Source organism: Bradysia coprophila, chromosome III (genome assembly GCF_014529535.1).
Source record: "Bradysia coprophila strain Holo2 chromosome III, BU_Bcop_v1, whole genome shotgun sequence".
In the NCBI taxonomy this organism is placed as follows: domain Eukaryota; kingdom Metazoa; phylum Arthropoda; class Insecta; order Diptera; family Sciaridae; genus Bradysia; species Bradysia coprophila.
The window spans coordinates 4,052,532-4,078,605 of record NC_050736.1 but is presented as its reverse complement, the minus strand read 5'-3'; the positions used below and the strand labels follow the sequence as shown (position 1 = coordinate 4,078,605).

General features: G+C 32.9%; 1 protein-coding gene across 5 annotated transcripts in view; it reads left to right on the top strand.

The window, feature by feature from the left end:
• The first annotated feature begins 2,253 nt into the window (after positions 1-2,253).
• LOC119078382 (synaptotagmin-7) overlaps positions 2,254-26,074 on the top strand; it is a 39,868-nt gene continuing 16,047 nt past the window's right edge. For 2 of the 5 annotated variants that reach the window (XM_037185914.1, XM_037185887.1), the window contains exons 1-4: positions 2,262-2,367; positions 3,115-4,114; positions 21,034-21,198; positions 25,035-25,193. In XM_037185914.1, the coding sequence (XP_037041809.1) occupies positions 21,038-21,198; positions 25,035-25,193 (320 nt within the window). In that variant the 5' untranslated portion in view covers positions 2,262-2,367; positions 3,115-4,114; positions 21,034-21,037. Of the gene's footprint in view, positions 2,651-3,114; positions 4,115-21,033; positions 21,199-25,034; positions 25,194-26,074 lie in introns of all 5 variants that reach the window. The other 3 variants (XM_037185903.1, XM_037185909.1, XM_037185895.1) reach the window with 3 other exon arrangements.

Here is a 26,074-nt window from a genome sequence, read left to right as displayed (position 1 = left end):
TTACTCGTTTTCAGTGTTATAATTTTACGTTTTTAAAATCGAACAAACTGACATTCGACCGAAGAAGATTGATCTGTTGTTTTGACAATTTTGACAGGCAGGTTTGTATGACAGTCCAACATAACAATAAAAAACTATGGGATTTTCACACAAACGCGACTGTCACTGTCAGAATTATCTATATCCAGGTGAATTAAAATTCCCATTTAAATGGCATCATGCATAATATGGATCAAATTTGTATAAAGTTTGCCAATTTTAACTACATCACCAAAATTACACGGGATTTTGTTGCTCCCCAAAATCAGAGAAATACAGTGGAAGAATTATAGGAAGTTACAGTTTCAACCATTACAATTAAATCGACGTTATTCATTCCACATGCGATTTACACGTTATAATACATAATATAATACATATACACACGTAAATGTCGTAACGTTGACAATGCATGTGGATTGAATAAGGAGAATTGGATTGTAAATGTAACTTCTTATAATTCCGGGACTGTACGTGGAGACGGAGCCATATTATCTCTCTATAAAATACAACGCGAAAGAAAAATTTTACCATCTTCAGCCACACAACCAGACGGTGAAATAAAATTCTCATACATTTTTCCACACGAGCTGAAAAATGTTACAGACTGCCCATATATTTTGTGTCAAAATTTCATTTCACCGGCTGCGGCTGGTTGTATACATACTTAGCTTTAACATTCAAATAGGTTTGTTCCAAGGCAACGCACTACCGAAGCTGACTTTGACGTCACTCAAATAGAGGATATCAATGGCTATCAAAAAAAATTGAAAATAGTCAACAGGTGTGTGTTTGGCCTTCTAATTGAGTGATGTCAAAGTCAGCTTCGGTGCCAAGGCCATAGGGTTGTTCCAAGGCCATATGAATTGTCAAATTTCATCCATAGAATCATAACCTCAATAATATCTCTTTGTAAATCGCGTAGGCGACGTTGCTCGATTTGTATGAAATATCACGTAAGCGACGTTGCTGTGGATGAAATTGTCGTTGTTCGGGTTGTTAATGTTCGTGTTTACAGTTACTTGGAACAAACCTATACGAATTGTAAAATTTCATCCTCAGAGACGCAACCTCATCAATGTATGAAAACCGATTTCTATTAATGAAGTCATGTTCGTTCGGCCAGTGAAAATTCGTGTTTACAGTTAATTGGAACAAACCTATAAATCTCTTCAGTTGACGAAACTGATGATAGTACCTTGTTTCTTTTTGACTGTTTTATGTGCTAAATTACAGCCAACTTCACAAAAGCGGTATATTTTTTAGTGGTAAAACAGTTTCCAATGGGTCTTCTCTAATAAAATACACTACACATGTATAGGGATTGTTATTTTGACGTTCACTGCAGCTTCTATCAAACATATAATAGTTATTTATACTACAAGAACTGTAAAGGGTGTTTTATGTTCGAGGAATGGTGAATGGTTCGAGACGAAGTTGCTTTTCTTGTGGCAAACCTTGTTTGATTTCAGGTATAAAGTATTTCAAATTTGTTAGGCATTTCAGGTATAAAATAAGAAAGAAGAAGAATCGGGTAAACCCTCAACATTCTTCATATGAGAATGTTGAGTGAATTGAAAGTATTTAGCCTAAGCTTTGAGAAACGGCCCATCATCTGTTATCGACAGCAACGACCAAAATAAACGATAACTTTCCACTAATGTGGTCTTATATAAGAATGTACCTATATTAATGGTTAAACAAATGAAGTACAAGATTTTGTGTTGGTCTAGCGATATTCTAAACAAACGAAGTAAGAGATTTATTCATCATACAAGGGTATGCTTGCCGCTTCAATAATTTACAAGTGGATAAAATTAATGAAAACGATTACGATTTACAACAGTCAGAGCTCAATGTTTTTACTCGAAAATTAATTTGTTGAAATTGTGTGCGTACGTATGGGGTGTGAATACTAGAAGGTCACTTACCCTTTTACCAAAGAACTGTTCGACCTTTTTCTATTATTCTTCAATTTTGCAGCTTATCATAAAAACTACAAACGAGAGAGCAAATTGGATTTTCAAGCATCAAGTTCAAAATGCCTTTAAACCTCTTTGATCGTTAAGTTCTTCTACTACTAATCACAGTCCTTGTTTTTCCGTTTCTCTCGCATTCAATATGAGTGCATCTGCGTATATCGCATTAACAAAACAAAAGTCTCACCGAAAGCTTCGAACAAAGCTTTCGATATCTTACGAAAACGCAAACTTTAGTTTGACTTGATGTTTCCACCACTATACCATACCGTACGAACGCAGTGACGTTGAAAGGTAAAAAAAAATTGTTGTACCGACGTAGATATATGGCAAAACAGTTGGATAATCGGTGTGTTTAATATTTGTCAAACCCAAAAAAAAAAGAAAAAAAAGTTACGATAATAAGAAATGAAAATTTGTGAAAATGTATCGCATGGGACGATGGCAATGGTTGATAAGAACAATAATTTTTTTTTCTTCTTTTCATCGTACCAAAATTAGAAATCGGTTTTTATTTTCTAATTTCCAGCTCGGAATATATCTATATGTGTTTCTTAGTCGGGGTTTCCATATTGTTGTTTAAAAGCAATTTGGGTAATTAAATTGATTGAAAGAGGGGTCGGGGTGGAAAGGTTAGTCGGAATTGCTTACTTGAATAATTGAGTTAAATTTGGAAAATCGTTTTTAATTGCTTTAAGGCCAAACTTTATTCGTAGTTGTGAACCATAAGGTTCCATGGAAAAGTTTTCGTTGAAAATCATTATACCAATTCACTCATACCAAATTTTCAAAAATTCTGAAACTCATATCACAACTCATATACAACATGCTGATAGAATGGGATTTTCTTTTCATATATAAGAAATGTTTATTCCGAAGCAAAATAGAGAAGAAGAAAAAAAAAACGCAACCACAAATGGTTCCATGCTCGTATAAATTCTTTATTGCCAGGCCATCAGAAAATGCGAATGAAAGAAAAACCTTCCAATTCACATTCGTTTCTTTATCTTCTTTCATGTGATGAATTCGAAAAATTATCCATTTTTTTATATTATCATGTTACCTAACAAAATGTCCAATTCATCATTGTCTACAGGAAAATAAACGTACACATCGCAGCAGTGATTGTGGCCCAGTATGTGTGCCCAAAAAGGTAGAAAAATAATATGGAAATATAACTAAAAGCATACAAAAACCGTGTGTATACAATCGCAGTGGAGGAATAGTGCCAAACATATCAGCAAAATTATAAAATAGAAAAGAAAAATATATTTACAAATAAAAAAAAGTATATAAAATTACACATGTGCATACCATATAGATGTACATATAATATCCAAAATACACACAGAGATATGTGTTTGAGTCAAGTGTTGTACCCATATAAAAAAAGTGAATGAAAATGCTATAAGTGATTTTCCTGATATCGACGTTTTTAAAAACATTTTCATCCAGACGGAAAACGAAAAAAGCGAAGAGGAAAGAGTGAAGTGGAATTTTTGTAATTCAATTTTTTCAGTTTGCTGTTAGTTGTTTGTTACACATTTTTGACAATTTTTCATTTCGAGCTTTATACCAGAATAAAGCTTCTCGTTATTTACACACATAAATGTATAATCGTGCATAAACTTAACATAATTTTACTTAGAATGTCTTAAAGTTAAAAAAGAAAAAAAAGAAACGAACAAAGGACCAAGTAATTTATAAATAGATAAAAAAGAAAAATTAAAAAATTGAAAAAAAAAAGATTTAAAAAAAAACAAATTCACAAAGCAATGATTCTACACCATCGTTTTCTTGTTTCTAATTGACAATTCCTTATATCTAAAGTCTACGCAATGTGACATTGTGCAATGTGATAAATAATAAATTAAATTCTAAATTTGAAATAATTAAAAGTTAAAACAAAAATTAGTAAATTTAACAGTTTGCTAAGTCCCCACCTTACCGCCGAACAATATTATCATTGTTGATCAAAAAATTTGTTAAAAGAAAAAATTGTTTGTTTGAAATTTATTCAACGATTTAAATAAAGTAAAGAAAAATTAATAAAAGTGAAAAAAAGAAATCAGAAAGGTCACCAACAGTAAATTTTGGTAAGTTCCATGGCATCACATTATAAATAATAACATAAATCTATTTTTAATTAAAAACGACTGACTTACACACTTTTCTATAGTATACTAACCGCACATCATATCGATCAATTCCTACACTTATTTTTAACTCACTATTCCATAATTTAAGCTCTGAAAGTCAATTATGTCAAGCTATAAATAATACTATAATTGATTATCCTTGCGGCCAGAAGGAATGAGTAACATGATACTGTGAGATTACAGTCCACCCAGCAATGTTTTTCTTTTAGAAGCCGTCGGGAAGACTTTTTTTTTACTTCTTTTTAATAATTCATTTTAATCGTAAAAGTGATTTACACATCTGGGGGAAAAATTATGAGAAATTGTAGAGTAGAAAGTGTGTCGAATACAGAGTCTGCAATTTTCGACTTTATCTCATACACACTTTTTTTGATCAGAAAGTTTTTTCTCTTCTTCTTCAAAATATAAGGTAAAACACGTACGTCCATCATAAAATATTACAGGTAGCTAGGTAGGCTTGCCAAGCATTTGTATTCATCGTCCTTATATATGAAAGCATTAAAATTTCAGACATCATAATGTCATGTCTTTCTTGTACTTAAGTGTATGTCATAACTTTTTTTTAGTGGGGAACACAAGGCGGATTCGTTATATACGTAGGTTTGCCCAAAAAAATGTATACATCCTTGGCACCAATAAGTGTTCGTAAACAAAATATTTTAAAAACCTTGAAATGGTGACGATCAAGTCTAATATCAATTTTAATTAAAATAACTGAAGGCAGAAACACTGTCATGCACTCTCCATTGCACAATTCCAAAAAGCAATATATCGAATTTTTATAAAAGACAAATTCCTTAGGCAATACGAAACAGCCGTTTTTATTATTGCTGCAAGTCGAAGAAATCGACAAAAATGTTAGTCATATAGGATACCAAAAAAAGAATATCTCGTGACTCGTGTCTAACGTGCATATCGAAGAATTTCAGCAATATTGCTGACGACAGGAACATACGTTGCTGACTGTTTTTATATTTTGTGAGATATTATCAATAAATAAATTTGCTATACGTTGGATATATGCAAAAGATATTTCCACCAAAAAGGTTTAATATTTCACCAGTCAAAAATATACGTGAACTGTGAATGCATAAAAGATTTAATTAATTTCGATAATTATAGATGTTTGAAGTTGAGATCGGTGGGTATTCTTCGATGTTATAGATAAACAAATTATCAATTTAAACTTTTGTGATAACTTTGAAGAACTTTGTGTGTTTCTGAGCATCGTTCTGATAGGACAAAGTGAAATAGAAAATTGAACACACACAAAAAAAACAACGAAATTCCAATTTTTCTACTCTCAAGTTTTAATTTTGTTTTTAATTTTCATTTACATTGTAATTTCGAATAAAAGTCTGCGGAGCAACAATAAAAACTCATTAAGTTTAAAAGGTTTTCCTTTTGAGAATTACCGTAATGAAACATTTAATGAAAAAGTATGTTGTGCGATGTACAAAACTCGGAAAATTAATATTTGAAAAATGTATAATTAAGTTCGTTGAGAATTTAAATAACACAATCATCTCGTCTAATTTGTGTGCGGCTACTTTTTCCACGCCGTTCCAATAAAATTTTCCGTTTAAAAAGTATACCTCAACCAAAATACTTTTAAGAAGATTACAGATTAGTCATTTCACTCGAATAAAAATGATCCACCGTAAATATCATTCGGCGACAAAAAATACTCCACCGTTATGCCACAATTGTCGTATTTGTATAAATTTATATCTTTTTCCATTTTATTATGCAGAATTGTATGGAGTAGAACTGAGAATGGAAAATGAGATGAATTACTTCATGTACCGGATATATGCTGTGTTTTAACTAAAAACCCTTTTTCAAATTATTCGCATCATCAATTTACATTATGATCGTTTATAAACTTTTGCTATTTTTTTTTGGTCTAATAGCCTCGCGCTGTGGGTGAGTTCTAGTGTTGCATTTAGTCCGTTGCAAAAACGTAACGTTAAAAACCCAAGCGCTGCAACTTCCATGACATTACCCAAAATGGAAACAGCATTTGTTCTACACACACGGAATTTTGAAAACCGACACATTTTCATTTTATTTAGTTTTTTACAAAACGTTTTTTTTTTTTTACAAGAAATAAAGCGTTTACAAAATATAAAATATCTCGTTCATATTTTCCGACGTATCGAATGTAGCCATTACACTCGCAGCATTGTTTCTTTGAATGGCTAAACTTATCCGTTGTTTTAGACACGTCTTTGATTTTCTTTCTCCCGTTGCTTGTGATATTTTTTTGCCTAGTTTGTTGATAAAATCTATCGCCTCTAAACACCATACCCCCAAAGTTTCCACAGCAAATGGAAGGATCAAGAAGTTTTGCTCCAGTAGTCCTTTGTATTTTCGATGTTTATTTTTTGCTGCTAATTCTGCGACCGACCCACTTTTAGAAGATGACATATTCAAATAAGATGGTGCAAGTGTGTCGGAACATGTAGCATCCCAAACGAGCATTTGACCACGACTCCATGGCACAAGGGTTACTCCGTCAACTCTCTTCCCATCATCACGAAACATTCCTGATGGTTCTTTTCTCGAAGGAATGATAGCCGAATGGAGAGCGTTTTGTATGATTGTGTTCAGATCTGCATGAAGAGGTAGACGGCCTGCCCTTTTTGAACAGCTTAGTCCGTGTGTTCCATCGGTTGATACTATATTACCACAAATGCATTTGTGTGTTTTACAAATATCGGAACCGATACGAAGAGCTGTAGAGATTCGGAACGTGTTGTTGTCCAAAAACGTGCCAACGAATTTGGAAGGTAAAGCTGACAGCCATGCATTTGACTCGTTGTGTAAAGATGCTAGGTGTCTTGCCTTGTCTTTATTCGATTGAAAATTGAATGATTCCATTTTGTCTGACATAAGTAAATCATCCCATTCATTTTGATAAATCTTTACATCTGGAAGTGATTCGGACACTAGCGACCATTCATTTAGGGCGTCGGTATAATCGGCTATCATTGTCTCATCGGATATATTTGGCAACATGAGTGTGACGAGATTAATAACTGAATTAATTGAGCTCAAAAATGCAGGAAGTGCAATGTCCTCACATTTTCTAATTCCCACTCCTCCAAAGCGAATCGGCATTGAAACCTTGGACCATTTCTCATCGTTCAAACGGCAACGTCATCGATCGATTTCAAATGATTATTGTGACGGAAGCACGAGCTCGTACGAAGCAAATACGTCAACCTTGGGACTGTGACACATTTTCTGTTTCTGTGTTTTACTTGAGTTTCTGATTTCTTCATATAAAAATACATGCAAAATTCACCAAAAAACCAGTAAATCAAAAAACAGAAAATATGTCGGTTTTCAAAATTCTGCGAGTGTTCGGCTTTTATTTTGAAGAACTAGAAGGATTCTTTGTAGATAGGAGTTAGGAGATGTTGGCGGAAAATCTAGTATTTTCAATTTCATTTCTCATTTGGAACCAATATATTTGACATCTGGTTCTCTTTAATGTATGACAGTTATAAGATAACCTTATAAGGATGGTTGCTAGGAATCTCGCGCCGGCATGATTCACAATCATACAGAAAATGACACATTTTGTATAAGGAAAATGTCACTTTGTGAGTCATTGTGAATGACGCCGGCGCGAAATTCCTCATTACCATTCTCCAACATAGCAAAATGTTTGTTAAAAATATTGAACAGATAGATTGTCAAACCACAGCAGAGTAAAAGTAACCCAGACAGGAGCGCTTGAATAATCTAGTAGCCCTATGTTTTTTGCGAATTAAATTTTTCAACTTATATCAGTGTTCATTTGAGTTCATTTTCATACAGTGTATTAGGTCCCTCATTTGACGTTTCAATAATGAACCGCTCCTGCCAGGTTTACTTTTACTCTGCCGTGGTCAAACACATACACGATATTAAGGTTATTAAATTTAACATTAAATTCTGAGTTTAAGGTTTGGGCTTAAACTGTCTACTGCTATACATCTGTCATCGATAACAACGACCAAAATAAATGACTGTTGTTCGTTGTGTGGCTGGTCAGCGGAAAATTTGTTGAAAATTGTTGTTTTGCTTGCTTGGACCAATTTAAAAAACAAGTCGCCTTGCGTGAACATTATTTTTTATTGATTGCCTTGCATTCGGATGCTATGAACATCCATCTTCAGGGCAAATTGGTCAAAGCAAGCAAAAAAACAATTTTCAACAAAATAATGACAAACTCTGGGTAATATTATCCTTTATAGAGTAAAATTCATGTTAAAAATGTTAAAAAAGTGAAGCCAACGCGCTTCAAGCATGATTGTACTTTAATGAAACTTGACAGTACAACATTTGAAATCAACAGATCGATTAAATAGTTATTTACGTATCGATTGAGTAGGCCGAAAGAGTTACGTATTAAGTTTTGTATGCTTGCTAAGAGGACCGGAAGTACTTTCGGTCCTCTTAGCAAGCATACAAAATACTTTGATCAATGGAAATAACAGTATACCAGATAATAATACTGGCCATATGCTTGCCGTCTGTAACAGGTTAAATTTCTGCGTGGTCAGTGGTCTTTAATATTTCGATTATATTTTGAATAAGTAATTTCTGATTCAGCGACGAAAAATACAACTTTTGTTGCCATTGAGAAAACCATTGATTTAATGCTTCGGGCCGAAAATGAAGGCAATTTTAAAATTTTTCTCTGGTTTTCGGTCCTTTGCATGAAAACTTACATGTGTACCTGTTTGGGACGGTTGATTTAAGACACACAAATAGCTATTGGGCACACGATGGGTATATTCATTACTTTTTCAACTCAATGTAGTACCTAAGGAAATATTTATCACTCGGTGGCACTAACTATTGTTCAAACTAAAAACTTAATTTCGTTACACTCGTCTGTGTCTGTCCTAAAACAATAGTATACTATTGTTAAGACGTTACCAAAGGGTAATTAATATTACAAAGGATTCAAACCGTGGCCTTATGAGTGACTGATTTGCACACAGGACACAGACTCTCGGCCTACGGTTGTTACGAAGGAAATTTTTTGTTCGAATTATTTTTGAAGTAAATTATTTCGGCAAGTAAATTGCACCATCAATATTTATTATTTAGTTTTCTCTCATTTGGCCAACAAAAAACACTGTCTCATTTACACCTCATTATACGATGAAAATATTCCCAAGAATATTCCTCTATTCCTTTGCAAATTAGCCTGCATTATTAAACAGAAAAAAATGGCATGTCATTATTACATGCTGGGCGGATGGTGTTTTTGTTATCGAGAAGACGGGCAACTTGCAAGTTTCTTTGTAAAAATTATGTAGAAAAACTTGTGTTATTTTATACAGATCAAGAGATAGTACACATTGGCTGGTGGAAAAAACGATTGAAATGATGTTTCTAGTGTGAAATGTGTTGATCCAAGCCGAAGCGGGGGGTCGACAATCATACAAGAAGTTATTTCCATCGTTTATCAAATAGAAATTGAAAAATATTTTAGTACAAAGTTTGAGGGTTTATTAAGCTGCAACTCGTATTGTAAGTTAATAATGTAAACACGAATTATCTCAATTGAAAACAAAACCCAATTACTCTTTATCCAACAGCTCAATATGCATATTGCATAAATAAATCAATATTTTAAGTATAAAGGATGCAAAAACAAACTCTTCAACATTGTGTTCGACAGTGCTAAAAGGTAATAAAGTTGTTTCTTACCTTAATTCACTTGTTCAACGATTATATTGGATCAGTAAGTGTTTGCTAACAACTTAACGTCTTTTTATAGGGAAAAGTTATTTACACAGAACTTACCTTTTATAAATGGATTGTCATCTTTTGTCGACAGTGGTAATAGTGATGATCTGGTCTTTTATATACCAAAACAAATAAAGTAGAAGATTTTATTGCAAAAATTTGGAGATATTTTAAACGTAAGAAGGAATAGATTTAGTGAATATCAATGAAGACTGTCATTTGTAAAACATACAAAGGAAATCGTCGTCGACCTTGTCTTTACCCCAAACAATAAAAAAAATCCAATAAACATTCCATCGGACGTCGCATTCGTTAGATACCAAACAAAAACTAATTAAGAATCCTAATGTTGTTTGAAAGCATAAACTATAAAAGGACAGAATAACAGAGACCTATAATTCCATTTTTGTTTATCGATTACTATCGGCATAACTCTCACCGAATATTCCCCAAACGACAGACGAATGCATCACTGTAACGTGAAAAGACGAATAGAAAATTCATGATGTAATCTGATATCATTAGATAGCTTTGATTAGTTTCGATTTTCCATAATATTTGTGTGTCATGATATCGCGTGGGAGTACATACTGGAACCAATGACAATATTCGACATTAACTTATTTACTTACTTCGTGTATTTCATTGGGGTCGTATATTCTTCTTCTTTTTTTCTTTCGTTTTTTTTTTTTTTTTGAGGAAAACAAAGTATTATCTAGGATGAAATAATGAAAGATAAACAGAAATATAAAATTTCCATTCGGAATACGGAACATAAAATCTATATTTCCCAAAGCGAAGAGTGAATGTATATATCACTCACAATCAACAAATGCGGCATACAATAAATTTAGAAATTCCTTTATTGTCATAACAACTAACTAGAATTCGTTTTATAACAAAACTCTCAAAGGGAAAAAAATTTCCTTTCATTTCCACCATAATCTCATAAATATGTATTCCAGTCTTCAAAGCAGACGTATTATGTCAAAAGATACATCTTTGACACTCAATCTAGTGGCAGTCAAGTGCCCATTCATTGTTGGATTCGAGTTCTTTTTTGTTGTAAAACAATTTCAAACATGAATACAAAATCATCATGCAAAAGGCTATTAGACGCGCCACATGTATCATTAGCTAAGAACAATGATAAAAAAGGGAAGTAAAAAAAAAAAATTGCAAAAAATGGCATGGCGTGAATTAAGTTGTTTGCATGAACTTGAATTATGGTTGATAGAGATAATGTTATTTGTGAACATTTTCTCCCCCGAACAATTTGAATATGTGCGTAAATTTGCACTCGTTTTTATTTTAATTACATTAACGACACAAAATACAAAATAGTCACAAAAGCCATGTAAAAGCAATAAACAACAAGGAATTGTTTGTTCACCTAAATTGAACAGCACAATAACATACATATTCTGGATATAGTATGGATGGTCTACATCAATTTTATCAACAGACTGGCGCAGTTCAGTTAATATCGATTTATCCACAAACCTAAATTTATTTTATGTGTACGTTGTGTTTGGTTAGGTTATGAATTTATCTAATTAAAGAAAACATAAACTTTATCTCTCGCATACTGATAGTGTTCATCGACAAACAAAGTCATTCGTAAAATGCGTTTTGCAGAGAACGTTGTGAAATGATTTGCATATGGATGGCTTCGTATACTATATCAGTGCATGGAAAGCATTTGTAAGAGTTTCGTATAGAAAAAGCTTTGGTGTTTCTGTTTGGAATCAATTTAAAATTCCTGGAACTTGCTTGTAAGCTGGCATTACAAATGGATTAGCTTTTTTTTCGATTCGTTAGGATCTTGTTATGTAAATCTGTTTCGCTTCATACAACTGTAAAAAAAACCTTTTTTTTATTCAAAGTTAAAGAAAAAGATTGCGACGGAGAGATGAACATTTTTCGCTCTTAAATGCAATTACTTCATTTTCATTCTATTAAAATGTCGACGAAATTAAATATTTTTTTCTTAATTCAAGAATTTTTAATTTTTGTCCATTTATTCCCTGGAATATAACTGAACTAAATAAATTTGCAATTTAAATATCATTTGCGACCTTTTTCACAGAGAATAATGCTCCGCATACAGACTGTTAACTGACAAAGTAAACAATTTAATTTATGATTTACAAAGTCCGGAACTGAGGAAAGTATGAGCTGAACATAAATATGTCATATTTCTATTTGTATTGTTCAAACTCAGAAAATGTAATTCATATTTATAAATTTCAAATGGAACACACGAGTTCAATTTCAAAAAAGTTTTCTACTTCCCACTGTACGGAAAAGAAGGATGGTGTCATACTATACATACAATTCAAGAATCATACATTTATACACTGGGTGAAAGGTTAAAGGTTAAAAGGCACTCGATTTTTCTGAAAAGATTCTCTTATTTCGTCCGAAATTCTTATGCCACAAAGAAAATTACTTTACACGCAAAAAAATCGTCGAAAGATAGCGACACCTTTTTTCGTTATTCAGAGGACATGTGTACGTAGCACATGAATACTAATTTTGTTCGCTTACAATTTAATTGAAATCCCAAAAGGCTGGCAGCCGAAACTTTCAAAGGTGTTTGTAGCCATTTCTGTTTGGAAACAAATTAATAATCCGGAAATTGTGTCGTGTAACCCATAAACTTTTGACCCGTTCCATTTTTTAGTGTTCGTATATCGAGATAAAAAAAACTGTTGTGCATTTTTGCCAAAGGCTCTATATACACAGCAAGTCCAATGTATAAATTATAAACGATTTACTGGCTAATGGGCGTACTCAGTTATCTGGACTTTCTCTTGTATAAACGAGCTCATACAGTAGCTTTTTAGGTGTTACAATCTAAATTGTTTTTCTCAATTTGACCTACAACACACTATTAACCGAACTTTTCAGTTGATTTATCAAGTTATTTATGGATAGACGAAGAGCATAATATATCGGTAAAAGATTATTCAAACGGATGACTTTTGCGAAATTCTTGAAAATAGGATAGCATTTACCGTTGCTGCATTTACGATGATTTCTTTTTGTTTAAAAATATATGGAAATTTCCATTTTGAGCAGTCAACCATCATTGAGTTGTAACAAAATAAGCTTAAATTGCTGTTCCACAAAGTTTGCGAATTTAGCAAAAGAATAAAGTTACGACACACAGACATGTTGGAGTCGATTTTAAGTATGTTTTTCGCTACGTTCTGCAACAACAAAAACGAACGAAAGGTGATGTTAATGGTATAATATAGAAGCAAAAACCGAACGTACCTTTTTCAAGTAAAACAAAAACTTGTCTATACTTTGGAACTGAGATTATATGTGTAGGAACTCTGACTTGTACCTAAACTATTTCAGAGATTGTTCTCTAATGCACATATAAAGGCCACAATACACGGGAATCCTAGCTAAAAATTTACATAAACAACATATTTTCAACATGTCTAACTACCATTACCCATTCCTACCTTCTGTCGCTCATTTTCTCATACACACATTTTACACCGCCATTCACCCAAAAATATTTCAACCTTCTAAGTCCTGACAATTCATCTAATTCTCATTATTATGAATTCTGCCACACTAAAGCCAGTCGCACATTAGCTAATAGCGTACCCTCCCCTTCATACATACATATCAAAACAAAGCCCTTGAGTGAATGTGAAAGCTTGCAGAAGAGTTATTTATTTGTGTTTTGCAGATGTTTTGTGTGACGATCTAATGTGAGCAGTTTTATGTTTAATGTTCGCACAAATGTATGTTTTGGGGGTGCGTTCATTTATAAATGGGCCTTGGAATATTAAATGTTATGACTTCCAGGTGTAGGAAGCGCGTAAGGAAACATTAATGCCGAAGAGTTGAGATGAATTTATTGCACAGTCGTTGTAATTCTCTTCTTTTTTCCTCTGTTGAATCATTGACTCATAAATTTATATGTGGGCTGGTTTTGAGATGAAAAAAATAAGATATTACCTGTTCGAACGAATAAAGTCATTTCGCACTATCTCGTCTCATAAATTTGACGAAAAAAATGCGTGTAAACGTTGTCATTAAAATGAATGGAGAATTTCAGGACAATATTACCAAAAGCCAAAATGATAACGTTAACGGATAATGCCAAAGTAAATATTGCTCGTTTTCTGATTGAAAAATCAATACTTTATGAAAGAGCGTCGTACCTTACACATTCTCCAGTTTCTTATTTAAGTGTTGCGTACTGTGTGTGGGAGTTGTAACCAGATTGCTGTGGGACATCTTTTCTTCAAGACATATAAATATTATGAGCTTTAAATATTTTGTCAGAAAAAAAAAAGTTCAATCAAAATTTTATTGCGGAAATTGGACGTCCGCCGTGTACGGTGCCAATGATGTACTTATATTTTTATAACCGACAATAAAATCTGAAAGGTATTTTGAGCGTTATACACAGTTATAATCAGACCATGACTCAGCGAATTATCTAAAGTTTCCATATCAAAAAAAAAGAAACGAAAATTACGACGAAAATCCCATAAATAATTTAAATACAAAACTTAATACACAAATAAATAATTCAAAAGCTTTTCCGGATTTCATATAAAAAAAGGAAAAATGTTTTCCACTTCATATACAATGGAAGTTGACAACAACAACAACGTGTGTGTAGTATGTGTATACCTTTCCCGTTCGGTGAAGCACCCAACTCCCAAAAACTAAATTGTCGTAAATATATGCTGTGTTTACGGTGTTATTGTAGAACTTTACTGGGATGCCAATGATTTCAAGAAAATATATTTTATTCTCCGCATTTAGGACGAAATAGATTCAGTTCCATGTCAAAATCTATAGGTATATAGTTGATACAGCTACAAACAACATTTAAATTGAGCATTAAAACGAGCATTTTGTGTCCTTTTTTATTTCCATGTGGATAACAATTTTTCCGAAGGTGAGGTTTATGGTACTGAAACGGCAACTTTATGTCTGCGTCGGTTTTCTGTTCCATAATAACTTCTATTACGTCACACAGAGTCATATAATCATTTTTAATACACCGCTTCACCAACACTCAATTGTTATGTTGAGGATCGAATCCGGAAAAAAATTTATTTTCCTTTGTGTCTACTTTCGATCTTCCGACTACACTTTGAAAATGACATATTACGCTCCAAGGACACATTAAACGCCTTTCGGCACTGTTCCGAATGCCGGAAATTTGGTTTAGATGTTTTGTTTAATTCTTCGATATTTTTTGGAATGGGTCCCATGCGATCCCAGATTCTGTGTTTTTCAACATTCTGTTGAGCAATTAATTTCTTCTCCATGTCAAAAAACGAAATGGCCTTGATGAGCCAGCATTATATGTACGTTTTAAAAAACATCTGTGTTAGGTACTGTTATGTATATAGAGAAAATTTAACAGCAAGTCACATAGTTTCATGCAATATTCCACACTAATTTCTTTGCTGTAGAACAATATCGCACGATAACAATATAAACTGGTAGTAGCATGACCTATAGCATGAAGTTACATTTTGGGATTTTTTTTTTAATACTAAACGAAATAGCAAAATGAATTCAAGGTTTACAAGCATTTTAAAGTACGCTAGCATTTATATCATCATGGAACAATACAGTAGTGCAACATTACAACAATTGAATTACTGGCTCTATAGTATAGCGTCGATGCATTTGTGAGCAAACAATTTTCGTGGTTGAATACTCGTAACACGGTTATAGGGCACTACCTCTTCAATGGTATTTCCTTTATCCTAAGTTTATTATTTGATATCTTTGTAAACTTCATGTGAAATTTTATCGAATTCTTCTGGAACATATTTCATTTTGAGTGTATATAATAACAAATGGATCGTCTAGTTTATGTGGTAAAGCTACATAGTCTCACATAGTACAATAAACTTGTCATCCAATTTTATTTTTTGTAACTTCTTTCAGTTCTTTCTAATTTTACACGATAAACAAGAGCTTAATTACCGTTTTAATAGCGTACGTAAAAAAGGGATAACATTTTTTATTTATTTTACTTGCTAAAGTCCTCTCTAAATATGAGAAAGCAAACAATTTTACCGAGAATGTACATAACAATTAGCTGTACATGTTTCAACAACGTTTGAACGCTTTCTTTCTAGGTATAAAAAAGAAATAAAATTTACTCTGGAGGTAGGTAAACGCTGTGATTTCTTTTATGAAATTACTATCATAATTTCAGCTAACTTAAACACCTATTTCAACTCGACGAAGAAAGTTTATAGCGATGAACTGCAAATGAGGAATGCGAAATTCAAATTTATATTCTTCTACTGTGAATGGTGTGTATACTTATGCAGTTGTATCAATTCCATAGAAAACAAAGTTCTATTTTACAAGGCAATACTTTAATCGATTTCGACCTAGGGATTCCAAGTATGGTGCTATGCCTGTACAATTAAAATAAAAATTCAAAGTTTCCAGTTAAGATATATTTCGAACACCCGTAATATAGAAATACATAATAAACTAATGCACTATTCCATCCCAAATCCATGTATCCAGCGACAGGTGTTTTTCACGATTTTTCGCCCCAGTTAGCTTTTGTCCTCTTTTTGAGAAAAACCTCCTCCCCTCTACTGGACTTGATTTGTGGATCTTCCCTAAATCCACTGACATTGAATCTTTGAAAACATGTAGGTTGTAGGACCTATGGACACTCTGTGCAGTGGTATCAGAAATTTTCGCAACATTTGTCGGAACGTTTCTCTTGTGATTGTTCATTTCATCTAAAGTTTAAAGGAAACTTTTATGATTGTTCTATTAACTCAATGCTCTGTTATCGAAAACGACGACAAATGTAAACTGTGAGTTGAGGTTAATTTTCTCTTTTAACGTGTGAAATGTGCGGTAAAACTAAAGATGTACAAGATTTGTGCATCCATAACTAAAAGATAGGTATTTAAACAAAAGAAGTAGCAGATTTTAATGTTATAGAGCAATATAAGCTTGAATAAACATTCTGCAAAGCAGCAATAAAATGTCATTCCATGCAAATGTCCGACCTGTACGATTTTTTTACTGTGTAGCTGTAGAGTCAAATAAACTCGAATCTGTAGTCATAAATCATAAAATATTTTATTTCCATCCATATCTGATTCCGGATGCTACGGGTGGGACAGTTGAGCTGGCATGGAATGACTCTATAAAATATTTATCTGAAAATTGATCCCATACTTTAGTTATCCACTGCTTTATTCGATTTATTTTACATTCTATACCGAGAATATTCACTGCATTGTTGCAATCCTTGTATACATATTCCTTTGAAAGCCATTATAGAGATATTACTGTGAACACGACAACAAATATATCTTCGAACGATAACAGTCCAAATGTTATACAATAAATGGCAAAACTTTCGGTCAGTATAGATTTTCCGACGCTCCCTACCATCTCCCGTACACCATGCGAAAAACGTTCTATCGACTTATGGTAATTTTATGGAGGTGGAGTTTTCTTGGGACGAATTCGTATGCAATGTACAGAACAATATTTAAATATTTTACGACTTTTCCATTCCTTTATGCTTTTCTGTTCAATTCCCATCGCATAAAAAAGATTATTACCGTACATTAGTATGGATGAAACTATAATAGCCATTATTGTTGTATTCACGATTTCTTATGCTTTTCAATTTTTTCTCATTTATTTTCCGCTTCATCAATGATAACGTATTCAATTAGGACAGCTCATTATTTATCATGCCCATACAGTTTCCTTCGACGCTTTCCTATATATGTTTTTTTCTATCTTCTACAAAAATATGAGATTTTCGGATTTTTGTATTTTATTTAGTTTGTAGAAAGAAAAAAGAGTTCGAGTATACAGTATGTATAGGTATACGTATAAATATATTTGATCCATTTGTCTTGACTTAATTCAGTAATTCCATAAAAATAAATGCGTCCATATAATACGTTTATTTCTTATTTATCTCAGCGTCACATGATGTAATATAAACGTACCAACATCTTCACTCAACGACAATAATCACATTCCAGTCTGTCTTGAATGTTATTTTCGGCGATTATTCTTCGTTTTTTTTTTATTTGGACTGGTGCTGCTATGAATTTGTAATGCTGTTTAATGTAATATTAAGGACATAGAATTAGTACACGTTTCAAGGCAACGTCGAACTTTTGCTCTAAATATATACCCGTTTCGCTTGTCTCTTACCAGGAATTATTAAGAAGTGATAGTAAATTAAGTCTTTTGATTAATTAGCAAGGCAATGATTAATTCTCTATGACAACATCAATGTCTCCAGTTAATATTGTCGGCTTTGTGACTGAACTTACATGTCGACGATATAAAGACTTGATTCTTTCAATAACAATTACTTTCAGGAAAATCATGCTTAATTTGTTTCCGTCGCTGTTAATAGAGTAACGTCTTCCATAGATGGAAACACTCTATATAATAAAGAGCTAATCGTTTCCCTTACATGCTATAAAGTTGTAACGCCCTATGTATACCCATCACCACTCTTCATAAAAATTCGAGAAATGTTTTTCATTTCGAGATGCCAGCATTAGTGGTATACACAGATAACATCGTCACACTATATGAACTAAGTAATATTTAGGTCTCATATATACTTGCGATCCTTAATGGAAAAATGAAATGTAGCCGCAATCCAGAAGGAAATTTCATATTTTTTGTTAATTAATTCTGGTTGGAAGAAACCAAATTTTTTGTAAATAAGCTGACTGCACAGAAATTTTTTTTTGAAGTGACTTTTTCGTATTAACGGTGAGGGAGATCGTTTGCAGCGAATAAATTACATCTTGCCGGCAGACATGGGATTAAAAAACGGAAGGTAAAAAAACACAAATTCCATCTTGTCTCATTTGACGCTTCGGTTATCGCAATAACTATTTTATAAATCTCGAACGCAAACAATCTTGGAATTTATAAAGTATTTCCTACGATTTATTAGATATCCCTTTTCTACGTAATGTATGTTAATGTATGCTGAATAAACTATACGACTGTCAATTACAATTCGTTTATACATTCTAAAACTTTACCTATTTTACATAAAATAATACCCCACCGAGGGATGCGTATAATTACCTATTCCATCGTCTGTGTAGTAAATTAAGTGATGAAACACTATTATGCCGGTCACACATAAATAACAAATCTATGTTAAGCTTTTTAAATAACAATTTTGCTTTTGCGTTCCACTAATGAACGACTTGAATCCAATTCACCCCAGACATTGTTTTTTTGCTATTTGTGTCGATCATGTCCATTAACTCAAGCAATTCTAATTTGCCTTGAGGCATCATTCGTTCTGTTATCTTAAAGAGAAAGTCATATTATGTAGCACTCGCATTTAAGAGTCATTTTATGTATCGACAGACGTTATGGTATATTTTGTACTGCTATATAACACAAAAAAAAGCAGCATAAAAAAGCTTGATAAATGACCTTTTAATATTTTTATGGTTTGGGTTAAACTGTTTTGCGATGATTTCCGTTTTTTATTGGAAATAAATGATAAATGAATATAAAGAGCTTTACGAATTTAATGTTACATTCAGGAAGTAAAGAAGACTGAGAAAAATATTTCAATTTTAATCGATTTTCATCTTCATCATGTTAGTTCAAATTTTATACACAATCCATTCCGTTGTTGTTGCTGCTGCTGCTGACTGAAATGTAAGTTTAAATTAAATTTGATAAATTTGAAGAACCATTTATTGAGTTAGAGACGTTAAAGGAGATTATAAGAATTTGCGTTCCGCCCACGGAATTTTCTGCGAGCCTATACTGTGTAAGTCATATTTAATCGATGAAGAACATTAATCCGAGTAAAAAAAAAGTTGTTTTACGATATGATTCTATCATCTTATTACATAATCGCTCTGGTTGTTCTCCCTTCTTCCATACATTGTATGATGTTATATATAAAGTGGCATTTAGTAATACAGACTGACTTACCATGACTTCAGTGAAATGCCGAAAACTAAAAGTGGCTGACTTGCCTGTAAAGTAGCAAGAAATGTAAAATAAAATGTAAAACTCATTTTAGCCGTCAGCACCAGCCTTTTCTTCTCAATTGAAAATACAAAAACAACGTCGAAAAGAACAAATGTTTTGGTCCTTTTGTGTTCGAATTGCATTACAGACGGTTTTCAATAGCTAGAGCTTCGTTTTCCATTTTGCTGGTAAACTAGAAAATAAAATGCATTCACCATTGTATTGGAGCATTGGAATATATGCCGAGAATATACGATGATTGAATGATTTTTTTTATTGTAGAATTTACTTCAACAGAACTATTATTCCATTCCGGTAATTTGTTGTAAATTGAATGGCTAATGATTTTTCGAAATTGAGCTCGGCCAGGTTCGTTCTTGTGAAAAATTTAGACCAAAATCAATAGTTTGAAATTTGTTGCAACAAAAACATGGAACGATTTCTGCTCTAATTTTAGATGTGGATATAGTAGAAGAAGTAGCTGTATAAGCGTGTCATGAGACTAAGAGAAGTAATAGGGCAATTACTTCAGTTCTATGTTTGCTACGTATATATACAGCACGTATATATATATATACGTAATCGAGTATAAAATTGGATAAAATTCACAGAATTGGAAGATTTTTCAATTAGTTTTCAATTCGTGACTCATCCGAAATATTTTTGAGCAAATCTATAGATCTCAAGTTAAGCTAGCGGCTCGAATATTATTGCTCAACGTTCTTGATGGATATACAAATTATGGAGAGAAATGAGATGGAATAACCTAATGTACAGTTTACCTCGTTTCATTCGTTCATCAATAAAATTAACATAGAAACACAGTTTTTCCTTTTCAATTAAACCATTTCACGGAAAATTAACTTACTTCATGGAAATTGAAATGATTATTTCTACTGAAATCAATATCGTTAAAAAGAACTACACTTTGCTGACTCTGCTCACACTGTGAACAAAATCAATCCCCCTTTAAGTTTTGCAATCTCATCAATGTACACCCCGCATTTAAAAATAATGTTATCAGCTTTACGTCACACTGTGTGTAACAGCTTTTCTTAAACTTTTCTTTACAGAATAATGGTCAGTGCTGTTTTAATTGGATGTCTAGCAACAGTTGGTGTCATCATAACCATTCTGTTATTGTTAGCTGGAGGTTATTTATGGTGGCGTCACAAACGATCCCAATTGCAATTTATTGAACCGAATGAGGAAGAAGAGTCTAGCAGTGGAAGTATGAGGTAAGTAAACTAGATTTTAATCTAATTTTTTTTCTCAATGCATTCAATGCCATCACGATACTCCGTACTGTCTGTAGTTCGCTTAAGATTAGAAAATTAGAACATTTCGATTATAATATCAGCCCTAATTGCCTACATATACATTTTTCAAGATATACTTCAATCGATAGCATCGCCTTCATTTCATTAACTACTGATTAAATAATACAACTCTAATCCCGGCCTGTGTATGATGGCGGTTAAGGTATTACGTGTTAATACATGAATTAAAGTTGTGCGTGTTTGTAGATGAAAAACTGTTGTTTCTACATCAAAATTATGTAATTATGACATGGTTCGTAAATGTTCAGCAAAACTACCATGTCTCCCAGTAAGTACATTGCTGACGGCATAACCTTTTACCGAGCCTTTTACTAATTTGAAGAACGACTGTTTGTAATGTAATACTCATCCGAAATGTTGATTGTAACTAGCGGTTTTTTTTGCACTACTAAGTCATCACTAACCTCCCTATACAAATTTAATATTCCCATTCGATTACGCTGATCACTTAGCTGAACGATACATATTTATTTACTGAACGATTGGTAATTTCCGAAGCTTAATTGTACCAATTAATGTATATTATTCTGCATTGTATTAGAGTGTGGTTGATACGGGGAGTAGATATTCGAGTCAGGGACAATTATACCGTACATGTACGTATTAGCAATTTGGCTCATTGTGACAATAATTAACATGTTCGTAAAATGTAGGTAGATTAACAACTGGTTCTAATACATATACCAGATATGATAACGATAAAATATATAGAAAAATTGCTTGGGAAACAAACCCTTTAGTTGTTAGAATACTTCAACGAAAAACATTTTGGATGTCCGTCCCTCACTTTAATTAATTCAATCAATCAATCTCAATTATGTGCACGTAATTGATTTCTATATATTTTGTTTATTTGTGCGTCGTAACAATGAGAAAACCGAAAGAAATAAATGCCGAAAAAATGAAATGAGGAAAAATCCGGAAAGGTAATCTTATATCAAACAATTTATATATACTCGCAAGCTATACAAAGAGCACAAAAAGCGTACGGCGCGGATATAGAGATGGCTTTTTTATTCATACAGTAATTCAATTGGCACAATTTACGCTCTTTGATATATCAAATATGGAGGAGTGTATTTCAATTTTATCAAAAGTGTTTCTTGAATGAACATGATTAAAATTGCCTTTGCCCTTTCTGAAATATGTTACATAAGCACTTCGTAAACGTGAATACGATCCGGCATTTCACATTTTGTGTGGGTATAAAAAATAAATTGTAACAAAACGTTTAAATACGCATAAATTTGTCGTTACCAATGAACGATTCTTCTTTTGTTGTTTCAATGGTTATTGCACGATATTTAGTAATATAATTCATTTACGAAATTTGTTAATTAGATTTTGATGTGTTCAGGAAAAAAATAATTATCGAATAAAGTACAGAGTATACGGTGGTGTATAAGCAATCGGAAAGCCTTACAATAATATTTGATTTTAACTCGGTTAGAACTTCGTAGAGAAACTAGTTGAAAGGCGATTAATTTTGTGTGAACTTTCTCTGCATAAACGGCTTGAACTTCAATGCAACGACGACGACAACACTAAAACTAGTGTTTTATTTTAAGAGGATTATTTAAATTTTGTTCACACTACACATTTCCCTGTCCTTGCTAGATCAAAATTAACCTTTAAGACGTTGGGTCCAATTTGTAAATAAAGTCTTAAATTAATTAAAGGAACGATGTTAAACATCGTTCGAGGGAACATTACTTTGTGAGAACCAGTGTGTCGGTTCAGCGTCCCACAGTACGCAGATAAAAATATGGGATTAAAATTTTAGGTCCTCTTGGGATTACTCCGGAAGGGATTAGAACACCTCGGGATTAGAAAAGTTATTTTAATACCCAAGGGATTTGACAATCATTGACAGCGGTTTCAGAAAAAACCTTGATACGATAAGAAAGAAATAGCTCAGTGCTAAGACTAGAGACTACTGTGAAGGAGGTCCCGGGTTCAAGTCTCGTCGAGTTTCTTAATTTTTATTTTTTTTTTCCAATTTTTTTTTAAAGATTTTCAATTGCATAAAGCAAATTAAGTGTCTCGCTCGAGGGTTTACGCACTTCCTTTTAATCCATTTAATCCATTAAATCCATTTAATCCATTAAATCCATTTAATCCATTAAATCCATTTAATCCATTAAATCCATTTAATCCATTAAATCCATTAAATCCATTAAATCCATTTAATCTATTTAATCAATTTAATCCAATTTTTTTTTTAGTTTTACCGAAATAATTAGGCTACCCACCTGAAAAATTTGTAAAGTAATTGCGAAAAATAGATTTGCACGATCCCCAGCTCGTTTAAGTACTCGTGAGGTATAGGAATTTTTTTTTTGTTAAAAATGGTATTAAATTTATTTAATCCATTGAATCCACTTTACACCAAAAACTCCTAAAAGTGGATTTTTCGCTTTTTAACATTGTAGTATGAGTTGTAGTACGTGGTTCGATCAAAATCAACAATTTTTAAGACTTTTACAGAAAAATGAAGTTTTTCCTATTTAATCCATTAAATCCATTTAATCCATTTAATCTAGAAGTGAGTCACCCCTCGGCCTCGCTTCACATTTCACACATGTCGACATCGAAAAAATCTCAAAATGGCTAATTCGGATAATTTGGCACACGAAGCAAAAAAATTACATTTTTGAAATCAATTTTTCACAATCTCGTACGCGCAAATTTTATGTGCCAAATAATCTGTTAGCCTACACATGAACTAATTTTCCCTTTTACGAATATTGGTAACTAGAAATTGTGTGCGAGTCTACCTTTTACGAACTTAAAATTTCGCCTATTTTTACGTCGTGTGCCAAATTACCCCACGCCCGCGTACTGTTAATCCCAAAAAGATTTAGATCTAGGTCCATATTTTTATCTGTGTAAGGGTAGTTCGATGGGAACATTCACTGAACGAAAAATGCTGAATGAAATCTTTCTTCATTAGTGTTCCTCAAAGCGCAGCGTGTTAACCGAGAATTCGCATTGAAGAGTTTGTGAGTTCGAACTCATCAGATTTGTCCACAACAACAAAATCTAATTTAATCATTAAGGTTCATTGGTTCATTAAGGATGCGTCTGTGATCTCAGATGCAAGTCTCAGATGCAAGCATCCTAGCGAAACGGGAAACAAATTCAGAGTGTTTTTTAACGTTACAATTTGACAACGGGCTGAGGATACATACATAACTCGTAGATTATAATTATAGCGTAATGCATGTTAACGAATGAAGTAGTAGATTACCCATCAAACGCCAGACTTATACATACGAAGAAATAGATTTAATTATTATATTGTAATACACTTGTCATTTCTCTAAGGTTAAGAAAAGCTCTTTTAAAACGTTGAATTTATTTGTATGCTCTCGTGCTCCCGACAGTTGTTGGAAAATCGACAAACTCTTCTTTTTTACATCAATTTCAAATCAAACATTAAAAGTTCGTCAACGACTTCTGAATGGCAAAAAAACAATTTTGCTGGATCTAATTTAGACCTTTCTGTAAAAAGACGTATCAATATACCGTTCATTTTCAAAATTGGATTACGAAGTTTTTATAATGTTTGCCGATAAATAATTTTTTCTAGTGAGTTAACTTATGAAAGGGATGCTCTTATCAGATTAAATAGTTTATCAATCTCTTCTACACAATACAATTTACGAACGGAAATCGATGATGTCTGATCGGAAATTTGTCTTAAAAATTCAATTCACATTTTCTAATTTCAGACTTCAACAACCTACGATTGAGGCTCCGCAGGACGTAACACCCGTAAAGCCTGTTCAACAACAGCAGCCACAAACTCCCATTGGTCATACACAAGTAGCAGCAAACAATATAAACCGGAAAATAAATGGCTTCTTGAATTTAAAGACTCCATTAATCGGGTAAGTGGGAACCATGTTAGTCAAATAACGCATTCGACAAAAATTCCAAATTCCCAACATTCACCTCGGATGACAGCTTTCTAAAGCCCACATCCGGATGTAATATGAACTCAAATATGCTTTAAGTGCCTGTATATACAAGACCGCCAAATGTGTACGCAGAGAGAACTCACGTGAGAGGAATGGCATTCCTAACAAAAGCTTTTCAATGGATGGTCGTGTTCAAACATAAAACATTTCACACTGCGCATTTTTCTGAATACTTTTCGTCTCTTTTCCGTTCGTCTTTTGAAGGTAAAGCGAATTGCCGAGCGTGCGTACTGTATTTCCTCACAGTGTGTTGCATCGACCAAGTTATCATTTATGTACGTCGCAGCAAACAACCTCTTTATTTCAATTAAAAAAGCTCTCGAGCCTATTCAGATGGTGTAAGGTGTAACCTCTCAACTTAACTCAATTACACTCTCGTTTGTTATACCTTCTATCCAAATTTATTTCTTTCTAATATTTGGTTGCGTTTGAGACATTTTTTTCCGCTCTAAATGACACATGAAAGGGGTCGAGGTCACTGTAAAAGATAAACTTTCTTAAAAACCGACGATATTAACCATTTTTGAACGAAATATCCGGGTCAGAAAAGTTCATCGGTTTATGTTTCCAGTTATACAATAACACAAAAATATGTGTGAATCAATACAACCATGGCAACCGCTTTTTGGTATGTGGTGTATGTTACAACAATTCTTGATGCTCTGAATTTCTTCGGAAAGTTCCAATGTAAACAGAACGTTGAAACTATGCATTACCCAATTGTTTGCATTTTGCTTTTGATATTACATACGGGGGGTAGATTTGGCCCTATACCAACATTGGTGTAGTTT